This window comes from Equus quagga, chromosome 1 (assembly GCF_021613505.1).
Source record: "Equus quagga isolate Etosha38 chromosome 1, UCLA_HA_Equagga_1.0, whole genome shotgun sequence".
Lineage (NCBI taxonomy): Eukaryota > Metazoa > Chordata > Mammalia > Perissodactyla > Equidae > Equus > Equus quagga.
The window spans coordinates 34,837,411-34,852,555 of NC_060267.1; the positions used below are offsets into that span (position 1 = coordinate 34,837,411).

Here is a 15,145-nt window from a genome sequence, read left to right on the forward strand (position 1 = left end):
GCCAGTCTCCTGTTTTTGTAAATAAAGTTTTATTGGAATACAGCCAGACCCGTTCATTCAGTATTGTCCATGGCTGCTTGTGTGCTAAAACAGTGAAATTGAATAGTTGCTGCAGAAACCATAGGGCCTGCAAATCCTAAAATATTTACTATCTGGTCCTTTACAGAAACTCCTGAAGAGAAAATAGTTTGACATTGCAATTGGAAGGCATCAAAGAGTGGTGTAGGAAATAGGGTGACAAACTGTTTTCTTTTTTTGGAGGAAACCATCTTGTTTGTTTTTCTGAGTATAGGAAGCAGCAGAGTTTAATAGAAAAAACACTGGCTTTGGGGTCAACCACAATTTTTCAGTTCAAATCCTGGTTTTGCCATATACCACTTGTATGGTCTTTAATAAATAACTAAACGGCTCTGAGCCTCAGTTTACTTACATATGAAGTGAGACATAACCTTGGGCAAATTACTAACTCAATTTTCCTCTGTTTCCTTATCTTTAAAGTGGGAAATATATTAGCATCTCCCTCGAAGGGATGTGGTGTGGATTAAATGAGTTAATAGATAGGTTAAAAGCAGAAAACCGTGCCTGGCACACAGCAGGCACTCTGTAAGTGCTGTCGTCATTGTAGTTGTGTTGTATTATCACTGAGTGAATGTGAGTAAAATCATTTCTATAAAGACCAATGTATAGTCTGACACAAAATGGCCACTCCATTAGTGGCAGTAGCAGTTTTCCCTTCTCTAGTTGAAGTGATCCATAAATCACTCTACTTTCTTTTTATTCCTTCTTAAGTTTATCTTGATAATCATCTCATTTCTTTTTTCATTTCGGAACCACTGCTAACTTTTGCTTTCAACCACATCCAGGTTGTGATGAAAGATGTCACTACTTTGAGCATTTCCTAAGATAAACCTCATTCTTCTTAGCCTGGCATTGAGTAAGATTCCACAATTTGAGCCACAAGCTGCTCCAAACTTATATTCTACTGAATCCAAACCCAACTCCTGTTTCAAAAATGACTTGCCCAGCTTTGACTCTTCCGCAAACACTTAAGGCTTTCGCATGCTTACTTCTGTTTTTGTTTGTTTTTTTCCCTCATGTCATTCTCCCCAATTGGAATACTTGCCTATGATTTTTGCTTTTCCGAATGTAACTCATCTTTCAAGGCCTGGTTCAACTCTCGTTTCTTCTCTGGAGCCTTCTCTGAGTTCTCTGAGCTCAGGTCTTATCTCCCCAATAAACTGTGACCTATTTTAGGACTTATTCTCTATTATACATAACATGGAGCCTTGCACAGAGTAGGCGCTCAAACATAATTTGATTAACTGAATTCAAGGATAAGTATCCAAGTATTCAACAACTCTTCCTATACAAATATAATTGTGATTAATTATTTGTCCCTTTCAAAAATAACCCTACCTCAGCTATGCCTGGTAGGGCAGAGGAGAGGGGCGATCCGTGCTTACCCAGCAGAGGTGTGTACCAGCATGTATGTTTGAAGGTCAGGGGCGTCTGATGTATTCTGGCGTCTTGACCACTATATAGTTTATGGCAACACTGCTTCTGAACAGAAAATCAAGTAGTATCAGCTATCTAAAAGGGTATAACATAACATATTTCATAATCTACTCTCTTCATCTCCAAAGGTGGGAAGAATATCACTGGTCTCAAATAACCCTGTGAGAGAGGTCAGGAAGAAAATCAATGATGCCAAGTAACAAAGCTTTCATGCTTTTGATCAAAACGCATAATCTATACGTAAAATATAATTCTTGGGGCCAGCCCCATAGGCGAGTGGTTAAATTCGTGTGCTTGACTTTGGCGGCCCAGGGTTTCGCTGGTTTGGATCCTGGGCGTGGACACGGCACCACTCATCAAGCCATGCTGAGGCGGCATCCCACATGCCACAACTAGAAGGACCCATAACTAAAATATACAACCATGTATGGGGGGATTTGGAGAGAAAAAGCAGGAAAAAAAATATAACTCTTGGGGGCCAGCCCCATGGCTGAGTGGTTAAGTTCACCCGCTCCGCTGTGGTGGCCCAGGGTTTTGCCGGTTTGAATCCTGGACACGGACATGGCACGGCTCATCAGGTCATGCTGAGGCGGCATCCCAAATGCCACAACTAGAAGGACCCACAACTAAGAATATACAACTATGTACTGGGGGGCTTTGGGGAGAAAAAGGAAAAGAACAAAATCGTAATATATATATATATATAAAATTCTTATTAAAAATCACAGTTCAATAATTTAACAGAATGATAACATCGTCAATTCCCAATAATCAACGCTTTCACATAAACAAAGGCTTTGAGGAAAGAGGTATAGTTTAGGGGCAAGTTTAGTTATATAATTCTTCTTCATGATACTGCAATAAAAAAATTTAAAATATTACCATTTCTTAGAGTCTACCCAGATTGTGTGCATGTGTGTGATAAAGAAAACAGCAAGCATCCATTGCTTCATCTGACACTCGCTCAAAGAAAAGCTGTGCAGGGCTCTAAGACGACTTATACCTATTGGACTTAACTTTCTATTTTGAAATAGTAGTTGATTTACCATTGACACTTTAAATCGTCTCAAAAAGCTTAAACTTACCAGTTGTTCTTGAAGAGGTTGTTGAATTCTATCTGAGCAGGACAAGGGACCATAGTAAGGAAATTCCTCATCTAAACAGCTCTGTCTTGAGAAGATGATGGAGTGTATTCAAAGACAGAATGATGCCAGAGTCGAAGATACAAGACATATTAGACTTAAGAGAAGTTATGAGGCTACCTGAGGAGGGTAAACGGACCAGTTCTTTATTTTGTGTTCTACTTTAAGGGAACAAATTTGTCATGGTAAACCTCTCCTTGCATTTTCCCCGTTACTTGTTCTAGGAATGAAATCCAAAGAGCAGGGACAGGAAACTGAATGGCTTTGTCATTGAAATCTTTAGGCAGACGCCAAGGAAGCTCTTTGGGCGTGTAACTCACATCAGTGAAAATGGCGTCTGTGAAAATTTTATAGCAATAAAATTGAGGCCTTAGTCCAAGAGGTAGATATATCTATCATAGTTCCATTGTAATGGAAAATTTTATTTGTTCTTGAGATGATTAAAGCATATTTAGATAGGGAAGTTTTTCCAGTTCAATTTATCGTAGAAGGCTTTTAGGCACTCTGCCTAGCTAATCTCCCACATGAACAATTTTTTTTCTGCTTAAACAGATGTGTCTGCATTATGCCCTAGAAACAGATATATGCAAATATCACCCTTCTTTCTTCCCTCCTCCAGTCCCTTCCGCCAGTGCCAACCTTGCTATTCCTTATGTTCTTCCTTTACGAACAAAAAGGAGAAATTCACCAAATGTCACAAGGGAAAGAAATACCTGCAACTCTCCCAAGGATATCTTGAGATATCCAGACAGAAAGAAGTGGAAAGTTTAATTTAAATCTAGAAAAAAGAGACAGTAACCAGCAAAGCCCATTCAAGACTATCAGAAAGGAGGTGCCTAGGACTGAAAAACCGGCCCTTTGCTAACAGACATAGTACATTCTGAAATGCTTTCTCTTTGAAAGATGTTATGAAGAGCCACTCACTAATGTGAGTTCTCCTCTCTTGTTTTTCTAAATGCTTTCAGTGCACAAGAGAATCAAGTCCACCAGAGCATTTTCCTCTCAGTTGGTTATTTAATTTTATGACTAAAATTATTCTACATCATAAATTATCTTCAAAACCTTATTCAAATTGGACATCTTCCCCACAGTACACAAACATCACAGGTTGGTTTTATTTTTACCTGAAACAGCAAGCCAAGGAGTTGTCCCTTAATTAACTTCTTTCTTGGTGATTCAGTTGTTGCTATAAAGAGAATTTATAACCAGTTTAACATGACAATTCCTAACCCCCTGTGCCTTAATTTATATCACAAACTTTGAACATCTTTAAATTTGGGGACTGAGGAAAGGAGAAAGAAAACAATGACTTCTGAGAATGGTATTCTCAATGCATGATTTGTGGAAATGGAAAATCAGGAGAACAAAGTAGGCTGGAGCAGCTAAACTATTATTACCCTTGGGTATTTAAAATTAACCTTGATAGAAGCAAACGAATTGTCTTCTAGAAGTGTCATAGAATTATTCAGTCTTAAAATGGAAATACACCATAAAAGTCATTCAGTCCAACTGCCTACTGATGTGGAAATCCTCTCTCCAGTAAGCCTCTGCTTGAGCTACAAGTGGTAGGAACCCTAGAAGTGGAGCCCCAGAACCCAAGAATCCTACAAGCAGGTCATGAGAACACTGATGTCCAGAGGATTTAAACGATAGCTGGTTATTCATGGAGCTGCGATCAGACTCACAGGTCAGTGTTCAATTCATTATACTCTTCTGTGAAATTAAAAATATTCATCTTGGAGCCGGCCCCGTGGCTGAGTGGTTAAGTTTGTGTGCTCCGCTTTGGTGGCCCAGGGTTTCGGCAGTTCGGATTCTGGGCGCAGACATGGCACCGCTCCTCAGGCCATGCTGAGGCGGCGTCCCACATGCCACAACTAGAAGGACCCACAACTAAAATATACAGCTATGTACTGGGGGGATTTGGGGAGAAAAAGCAAAAAAAAAAAAAAAAAGAAGATTGGCAATAGTTGTTAGCTCAGGTGCCAATCTTTAAAAAAAAAAAAAAAAATCGTCTTTCTTAATTGAAATCTGCTTCCCAGTACCTTCCAAATTCTCATCTCTGGAATAATGGAAATAGGAAAAAATACCTATTTAACTCTTTGAGTTTCACAGTAACGTATTACTTATTTGACAATTCATACTCTGAAATATAGCTAAGAACCAGAAAATAGGCCCAAATCTTTTGAACCAAAATAGATGTTGATATCCATGCCCTTTATTCATGTGGCAAATCCTCACACTTCCAACCAGTGGGCTCTGAATTTATACATAATTCTCACAAGCTTGACTTGACTGTTTGCTCAGCCCACAGATGATTAAAAACAAAAATTTAACGAGGGTAAGAAGATCTGCTGGATGGAAGCATATTAATAGCTGCCACTATTTTTTTTTTTTAAATCACTAACAGCCAGGAAAACTAACAGCAGATCCTCTGATGTCCAAAAGACAGGGCAATCTGGTGCTTCTTATTTTAAAGACCAACAGTTTCATATCTCAATCGCCTGAAGAAATTCTGAGCCCTGAAAATGATGCTAATATATGTGAAAAGAAGTATACAATCTAATTTTAAACTTTTTTTCAGAAAAAAAAAAGGCTTCAAAAGCTTCAATTATGTGGAAACTTACCCAAGTAAAATTCTATTTTGTAAGAATTCTTTTTTGTAAAAGTAACTTATTTCTCAGCTAAGCTTGACATAGTGTTACTAGGCCCACTGGAGGAAAAAAATATTTTAAAAAATATTTATAACATATTTAATTAATTAAATTTTTTTAAATTCTTAATACTTAGAACTCTAGTAAATACTCATTTTTAAAAAAATTCTCTGAGCTCACTGTATTAAGAGTAAGGCCCTGTCTTCCTGTGGACCTATATTGGAGCAACAGCAACCAAAGCTTCTAGAAGTGGCCAACATTATGTTTCTGAAGGTCATGATTCTCCAAAACACTGACTGTGAATTTCCAAATTAAAGCTTGTGTTTCAGAAGAAATAATGAGTTAGTATAAGACTGTCTAAATTGCCCATCTGCTCTCCCACCAGGCAATCTTAGGTTTTAGAAATAGTCCATCTCAAACCATTCAAATTGAAAACCTTATTTCAGCAGATGTTTTGTGCAACGTGTAGCAACGATTTCCATATGTTTCAAAAGGCAAAACAAGCTGGCTTATGACCCTAATTTGCCTCCACCTTTGCATTTTTCTTTACGTGTTTGGAGTTGGACCTGTCATATGTCTGGGCCATTTAAGTTTCACATGGAAGCAAGTGAAACAATGGCCACTGTATCCCCTGCTGTGGCCATCTATAATGTATGATGGGACCAGGTGTCTTGGATACATTGCCTTTGAAGAAAGCTGAGATAAAACATCTCTCTAAATGACTATGAAATAAGGCTTTTCAGGCAAAGGCGTTGCAATTAATAGGCTGTTGAAAATCAAAACCATCATATTAGAGTTGTAATAATGTTAGCTATCAATGGTGGCTGACATTTATGGAGTATGGACTTTTATAACACAATGTATGTGTTATCTCATGTTCTATAAAATTGTGCATTAAAAATATCAGGGTTCATTGAAAACCACAGAGTAGGAGAAAATAATTCACAAGACATGTTTCTCAAAGGACTTGTATCCAAAATATGTAAAGAAATCTTACAACTCAATAACAGAAGGACAAATGTCTTAATTTGAAATGGACAAAAGACTTAGATACTTCACAAAGAAGATACATAATAGCCAATCAGCACAACAAATGAAAATCACAATGAGATACCCAGAAGAATGGCAAAAATTATTGACACTAGCAAATATTGGAGCTGTGGAGCACCTGGAACTCCCACACATTGCTGGTGGGAGTGTGAAATGCTACAAACGCTATGGAAAACTGTTTGGCAGTTTCTTAAAAAGTTAGAGTTTCAACCACACTGTGACCTTACAACTCTCCTCCTAGATATGTATCCTGGGTTCAATAAAAACCCATGTCCACACAAAGACCCACATACAGATGTTCACAGTGGCTTTTTCCATAGCATTCTCAAACTGTAAATAATTTAGATGTCCAATAATAGGAGAAAAGATAATCAAATTGTAGAATGTTCATACAAAGAATTATGACTCAACAACGAAAAGGGTGTATCACTGATGAACATGATATAGATAAATAATATGCTGAAGGAAAGAAGACAGACACACACAAAAGTACATACTGAAAACTCAGTTCTGGAATAAGCTAAACTAACTCATCAGTGATAGCAATCAGATCAGTGGTTGCCCCTTGGAGCAGTGGGGTGGGGAGGAAGAGTGACTGGTAACTAGCACAAGGGAACTGCCTGGAGTTATAGGAGCTCTGTGTTTCCATGTGCATTTGTCAAACTGGTTGACCAGTACACTTAAGATCTGAACATCTTATGATACATTAACTATGCATCAATAAAAATAATTTCAAAATTACAAGAAGAAAATAACAGGGTTTATGAGATAAGGCTAGGAAGAGATCACTAAAAAAGTATATGCAACATTGTAACCAGAGCACAAACAAACACAATTATTAAATTATTAGTATCTAGGAAGATAACTTGGATCACCAAGACATGCATCTTAAAAAGGCTAAAGGCTGCTCCACAGGATACTGGAAACACATAAAAACAATAGAGTGGAAATGCTGGTGACACTCTAAATGGCACAGTGCTGGTAGGGTGCTAAGAAAATGCAGATGGAAATGGAACTCTGAGGCAGTGGGGCTGCTAAAATGAACGCAGGAGGGGGTACAATCTGCCGCAAGCCAGAGCTCATCGAGGCTGGGATGGCATTTCTCTGGGGAGGGAGGCCCAGGTGCAGGCACTTGTTTGTAATTTTCTTAAAATAAAGCCAAAAGGGCCCCTGCTGCCTGTCAGCTGCCTAGCTGAGGACTTTTTCCTTTCCTGCTGAAGGTTATAGCTCTCTTCCTACCAATCCAGATCCTATTCCCAGGAAAATCGTAAATGAAACAATATAACTTCCATATTATACTAACGTGTCGTTACCCATTTGTCAGTCATGAATGAGGTAATTCATGTAACAGAAACATGCATGAGCCGATGAGACTGGACCAAGGATGGTCAAGCACTAGCTACTGTTTTGCATTTAGTGTGTTATTTATAAATTAACAACTACTGCATTTTCTGAAAGAGGACACTAAGGCTCGGAGAGGTAAACTGATTCGGCCAACTTTATCTAGTTTCTCTTTTGTAGACTTAGAATCAGAACATAGGTTTGTTTAATTTCAAATCTCATGATCTTAATCACGATACTATACTGCCTCCTATATTATCATCCATACCTGCATCTTTCATTTGGGAAAACTTAGGGCCCCACCCCATCAGGGCTGTTGAGCAAGCTACATTTGACTTTGGTTTTCTCCTTGGTCTTCACCTCAACACCTATCTTTGAGTGTCCCCATCATCTGAATCCCCCTTCCTCATCTCACTTCCCTCTTGAGTACTGACTGCTCAGGCCACGTGGCTCTCATCTTGCATTCATCCTCAAAGCTGTAAGGCTGTTATCTATCCCATACCTCACACCCTCCATGCTAAGAATAGCAAGCTAGAAGAGAGTTTCCAGTGAAAGCCTTCTCTACACCAGCAAGTTCATATACAGATACGATGTTCAAACAGGGAATTGTGATATACGGGAGATTCTCAGCCTCTCCCCCCAAGGAAATATTTATGGTTTCTAAAGGTAATTGCCTCATAGTCTATGAAGGCAGTGACTCAATGAAGATTTCATGTTAGATAGGGTCAAAAAGAGGATGAATAGTAAAGGAGTGGGTGTTTGGAGTAGATCCATTAGTTTACATTCTGTGAACATTATTTACTCTAATATGTTGGACGCACACCCCAGATCTAAGAGGCTTTTTTATTTCCTTTTTAGAGCAAACACCCATTTATACATCCAGTATCGCCTTTGTTAACAAGATACTTAGATACATATGAAGGTAAGAAGCAGAAGAAAGAAAATATATAAATAACCATTCAAGAAATTTAGCAGTTCTAATGGCACATTTCATGGAGGCAAGCTTGTACATTAGTAACCTCATAAACCAGTCCAGTCCTAGCAGCAACTGAAAACTTTAGCAATATTATTTATTCAACATTAAGCTCAGGATTTCTAATCAAATGTCATAAACAGCTTCCTAGTTCCAGCTTGTGAACTTTGTCATTGACCTGAACATTTGGACAAAACATCCCCACACATAATGAAACTTCCTTAGATGCAACAGAAAGCAATTGCCTTAAATAATTAATGCACTTATTAAGCTAACCAGAAAGTTTCAGAAGAACTAAGTGGATTTAAATAGTTCTATTTTCTGACTCAGAACTCAAACGTCTGACTCAGAATTCAAACAGCATGTGGTGGCGGTGGTCATGGTGGAAGGTGCAAGGATGTGTTTGTGTGATAACTGTTTCTATCTCATTGACATTTGTTCACAGTCTATCTGGAAAATCTTCTATACAGAACACTACAAAAAATATGTGCCACCTAAATTTCCCTCTTACTGAAAAGGTTGACTTTTAAGGGCATTACTAGAAGGATCTTCATAAGCAAATGGCTTAAGAGCAAAATCTTGATATGGATGCCTTCTCTGGGCAGCAAAAGATATAAACAAGTAAAGGAGTTCATAAAGCCAGGCAGATTCTGGGCAACTCAAGACAAAAAGGAGGCATCTACCCCACTTTATCCAGCCAGAAAAAATGCATGCACTCAACTCGGGGCAGCTTTCTTATTCTGTTTTTAATAATATTTGGACCAATTATTCCCCGAGGGTAAAGTGGGAAGACAATAACAGGATCATGATATCAAGAATGTACATTTTGGGATAAATTACAAAAGTACTCTTCAAAGAAGGTTCTACAAGGAAGTCATGGAAGGTTGGGAGAGGAGATAAATTCTTAGTTTTATTAAACTATGGTGTGTAATATTGATTTAATCAAAAGATAAATATAACTGGACGAAAAGATTAGTCCTCTAAGCACAGTGCTATAAAAGCAAACATACTATAAACCAAATTTGGAATGCCTTATTATTCATCTCTCAACGTGAACACTTCTAATCACAAGGGAGCCTTGTCCAAGGCTCTCTGAGCAATCATAAAAATAACATATAGATTATGTAATTTAAAGCATGCCTTACATTGTCTGACAGAATGAAGTGAACTGATACTCAGTTACTGAAAACTAGCAAGTTAAAAATAATAATAAAATGTTGAATAACCACTGCTTTTTAGAACTAGCCAATTCCTTTAAACTCTTAAACAGCTTTCTGAGATAACAGTAGGAAGGGTACAATAAATCCCAACAAACACAAGCCTGAAAATTTCCATCTCTAGCTTACCTTAAGCTTATATTTAGTTGTTTACTATCCAAACCAATAACTTTCTATAAAAAGAACATTTATGCTGCCAGAACAAGAAGCTGGCTGAACAAAAGCGGTTGTCTGATAAATGGTCAAACAAATAAGCTTTCTTTTTACCAAACTATATTTCTAGAATAAAATAAGCTTATAAATAACTCGACATCTCTAATTTGACAGCTGTCTTCTCACCTAAATCCTTAATAAACACTTACCCACTTTTAGGTGATACAGAAAAATGACAAATACTCTAATTTCTTAAAGAAAAATACATATGTAAAGAACATATTAAAATTCAAAAAGAATTTTCACATATATTTACTGTCTTGATACACGTTGAATTCATAAGTATTTTTCCCAACCCTAAAATTACTATTTAGAAGAAAATGGAGATCCAGGGCCCGTCCTATCATATGATGGGTACAAACTAGCTCATAAAATCAGGGTAGAATATGTAAACAGTTTGCAAGTTCTAATTATCCCACGCGTACAAGATTTTTTCCTTGTTTACTTTTACAGATATTGAGAAGTTTTATTTAATTTTTAAAGAAATAACAGTCATGGACAAATCCAGCTTGTAATCAACAACCAAAAGGGAAAGTTAATGGTTAAATCCATCGACCTAGCCACTAGGCAAAGATCTCTGAAAGCCCACAATACTGCCTTCTGGAACCATTCCATTGTCCCAAATGCAGTAATAACACAGCAGCTGTAATCTAGAAAAATAGCTGTACTTCTTTCACCCCACCTCACAGTGGACTGAACTGGGGACAAAACAAATATTTGCTACTCACTTTTCAGTTTTCTTGTCTTCTGCTCAAGTGTCTGGCAAGTGTTCACTAACTCAGTATTTATAGCCTGCAGAGTCCGTTGTTCCGAAATTGCTTCCTCTAATTTATGCAGCAAAGACTTAGCTTTTTCACTGGCACCGTGGGCTGCCCGATCTCGATCCTCAACCTGGATACGTACAACTAGTTAAGACTGGATCTTAGCAGGGTGGCCAGGAAAGAAAGCAACTGAGCGCTCACTCGTATTAGGCACACGAAACTGAAAATGTGCTTTCCTTCTCAGGGAAGTGATAAGCCTCTACTGCACTTCTGCAATTCTGTGTTTGCATGGCTTTGTGTGCCTGAGCTATTTCCACAGCGGTAAAAGTCCTGATATGTCAAGTTGCCTCTTTCTGCAAAGTTGCCTCTTTCATCAGCAGGCTGTTGACACCGCCTCTTTTACAACTCCCCCTTTACTTCCTCCGCTCACTGCTAGTCACCAGGGACTGCACTTCACAGTTCCTCTTTGTTTTTTTTGTTCCTCCTCCATTTTTACTTCACGGTTTTGAGGACATCTGGGAGGACTTCCCCTGAATATAACGTAGTCAAAGTCCACGCTACCTGCTCCTCTGCGTCCTCCAGCCGTTGGCTGGCTTCTTGGACCTTCTTCCTGAGATTGGCTTCCTGGTTGACAGCATCTTCCTGCAGTTGTTTAATGGCTTCTAGTTGTTTCTGCCTAGAGTTAAAAAAAAAAAAAGTCCAAACCACAAGCTGTCAGTGACATTTCAATTAAGACTCATCCCTGGGATGTTATGACAAATTAAACTTAATATACTTCCTCAGAGATGAGAGGAAAAAGTGAAAGTATAAATGCTTCACAAATATAGAATTTTAATTAAAGCAATCATATAGATTACTCAGCCTGATACCCTCGCTTTACAGATAAGGACATTGAGTTTCCTATTACACGTTGGAATATTCAGTTTCCCACAAGCTACACTCATAGTACTTAGCATCGGTAGCCAATTGCTTAGAGGATGGTGCCACAATGAGGTCACTGTGACAGGTGCAATGTTTACACATCACAGCTGGCTTTTTCAGAAAAAGAAAGGAAAGGAAAAGGGAGGGAGGGGAAAGAAAAAAGAGAAAAGAAAAGAAATAAGAACTTTGTTTCATGATCTTAGTCTTTCTCCTTAAGAGTCGTCTCGCACGGTATAAATATGTGCTATGAGCACGGGAAGGGCTGCTCCCGAGCACAGACGAAAGCTGGCTGTTGGTATTTCCACTCCAGTCCTCTCTTTTCTGAAGCCTTTTCCCTCCCATTCTTCCTGACCCCAAATCTCCTACTGTTATGTTACCTTTTGGATCCAACCCTAATCCCCAAAATATATAAAAATGCATCTGCTCTCTGTTACCTGATGAGATTATCTAAACTATGCTATGTATCAATATAACAACGACTATCTGGAAACAACTTGACCTGAACAAGGACCTCAGCTCAAATGGATGATAAACTTGGGGAGTTTCAAAGCAGCGAGGAAGACGTTGTCAGGTTTAGGCCTTTTGTGTACTTCTCAAATGTTAACACATAGTCAGAATCCCATTGTATACTGGCACAAATTCAGCCTTTATTACAAGAAGGACCACATGAAAGAAAAGTTTGGTCTCATAGAATGCTTTACCATTATGGTAAACCAGCAAACAAAACCATAAACAAAATGAAAACTACCTAAACACACATTCTACTGAGCATTGTTCAATAGCTTATAGTCAGCTTTTCCTTTTTTTAATTGTAATAAGAACATTTAACATGAGATCTACCCCCTTAACACATTTTTATGTGTACAATACAGTCTTGTTAACTATAGGCACAATGTTGTACAGCATATCTCTAGAACTTATTCATCTTGCATAACTAAAACTTTATGCTCATGCACAGCAACTCCTCATTTCCCCCTTCCCTAGTCCCTGGAAACCACCATTCCACTTTCTGCTTCTATGAGTTTGACTATAGTTGTGCGTTGCTTAACAATGGGGACAGGTTCTGAGAAACACATCTTTAGGAAAGTTTGTCATTGTGCAGACATCACAGAGTGTACTTAAATAAATCTAGATGGTATAGCCTACTACATACACAGGCCCTATGGTACTAATCTTACAGGATTACTGTCATATATGTGGATCTGTCATTGGCCAAAACATCATTACATGGCACATGGCTGTATTTTAGATACCTCATGTAAGTGGAATCATGCAGCATTTGTCTTTCTGTGACTGGTTTATTTCCCTTAGCATAATGTCCTCAAGATTCATCCATGTTGTCTCATGTGGCAAAATCTCTTTTTTTTTTTAAAAAATTAAGCTTTTTAAAAAATCAATCTCCTTTTCTAAAAATTAGGAATAAAATAATATTCCATTGTATGTATATATCATATTTTCTTTATTCATTCATCTATTGATGAACATTTAGGTTATTCCCACATTTGGCTATTGTGAATAATGCTGCAATGAACATGAGTGTGCAAATATGTCTTTGAGATTTTGCTTTGAATTCTTTTGGATATATACACAGAAGCGGAAATGCTGGATCACATGGTAGTTCTATTTTTAAGTTTTTGAGGAACCTCTATATTGTTTTCTATAGCAGTTTCACCATTTTACATTCCCACCAACAGTACACAAGGGTTTCAATTTCTCTACATCCTAGCCAACACTTGGTATCTTTTGGGTCTTTTTTTGATAACAGCCTTCCTAACAGGTGTGATTCATTCACCATTGTGGATGACTCATCGTGGTTTTTATTTGCATTTCCCTGATGATTGGTGATGTTGAACATCTTTTCATATATGCACTTGTCGGCCAATTCTATGACTTCTTTGGAAAAATGTCTATTCAAGTCCTTTGCCCATTTTCAAATTAAGTTATTTGATTTTTTATTTTTGAGTTATAGAAGTTCCTCATATATTTTGAATATTAACCCCTTATCATACAGTTTGCAAATATTTTCTCCCATTCCATAGGTTACCTTTACATTCTGTTAATTCCTTTGCTGTATAGAAGCTTTTTATCCTATGTAGACCCATTTGTCTATTTTTTTTTATTGTCTGTGCTTTTGATGTCATACTGGAGAAACCATTGCCAAGACCAATGTCATGAAGCCTTTCTCCCAAGTTTTCTTCTATGAGTTTTACAGTTTTAGGCCTTACGTTTAAGTCTTTAGTCCTTTCGGAGTTGATTTTTGTATACTGTGTACGATAAGGGTTCAACCTCATCCTTTTGCATGTGGATATCCAGTTTTCCCAACACCATTTGTTGAAAGGACTATCCTTTTCCCATCGTGTAGCCTTGGCATCCTAGTCAAAGATCAACTGACCATATGTGCATGGGTTTATTTCTGGGCATTCTATTCTATTCCCTTGGCCTATATGTGTGTCTTTAGGCCAGGACCACACCGTTTTAATTTTGAAATCAGAGAGGATGATACTTTGAGCTTTGTATTTCTTTCTCAAGATTGTTTTGGCTATTTAGGGTCCTTTGTGGATCCATATGAATATTAGGATTTTTTTCCTGTAAAAAATGCTGTTAGGATTTTCATAAAGATTGCTCTGTAGATCACTTTGGATAGTATGGACATTTTAAATACTAAATCTTCCAATCCATGAACACAAGATAGTTTTTCACTTATTGTATTTTTTTAATTTCTTTCAGCAATCTTTTACAGTTTTCAGTGCACAAGCCTTCACCTCCTTAAAGTTTATTCTGAAGTATTTTAATCATTTGGATGCTATTTTAAATGTGATTTTTTTCTCAGTTTCCAATAGTTCATTGTCAGTGAATAGAAATGCAACTGATTTTTGTATGCTGCAATTTTGCTGAACTTGTTTATTAGTTCTAACAGATTTTTATGGAGTCTTTCTATATATAAGATCATGTCATCTGCAAACAGATGATTTTACTTTTTCCTTTCCAATGTGGGTGCTTTTTATTTCTTTTTCTTGCCTAATTCCTCTAGTTAGGATTCCCAGTACTATGCTGCATAGAAGTGGTGAGAGCGGGCATCCTTACCTTGTTTCTGATCTTAGGGGAAAAGCTTTCAGTCTTTCACTATTGAGTATAACGTTAGCTATGGGCTTTTCAGAGACGGCCTTTATAATGTTGAGGTAGTTTCCTTCTATTTCTAGTTTTTAAAATATTTTCATCATGAAAGTGTATTGATTCTTGTCAAATGCTTTTATGCATCAATTTAGATGATCATGTGATATTATTCTTCATTCTGTTAACATAGTGTACCACATTAATTGATTTGTGTATGCTGAACTATCCTCACATCCCAGGCATAAAT

General features: G+C 37.6%; 1 protein-coding gene across 1 annotated transcript in view; it reads right to left on the minus strand.

Annotated features, from left to right (window-relative positions):
- Positions 1–15,145, minus strand: part of IRAG2 (inositol 1,4,5-triphosphate receptor associated 2) — an 88,023-nt gene that overhangs the window by 33,062 nt on the left and 39,816 nt on the right. Inside the window, exons 17-21 of the mRNA XM_046642015.1 lie at positions 11,425–11,539; positions 10,831–10,993; positions 3,782–3,843; positions 2,601–2,681; positions 1,464–1,560 (exon numbers count right to left, since the gene is read on the minus strand). Coding sequence (XP_046497971.1) covers positions 1,464–1,560; positions 2,601–2,681; positions 3,782–3,843; positions 10,831–10,993; positions 11,425–11,539 — 518 coding nt within the window. The remainder of the gene's footprint in view (positions 1–1,463; positions 1,561–2,600; positions 2,682–3,781; positions 3,844–10,830; positions 10,994–11,424; positions 11,540–15,145) is intronic.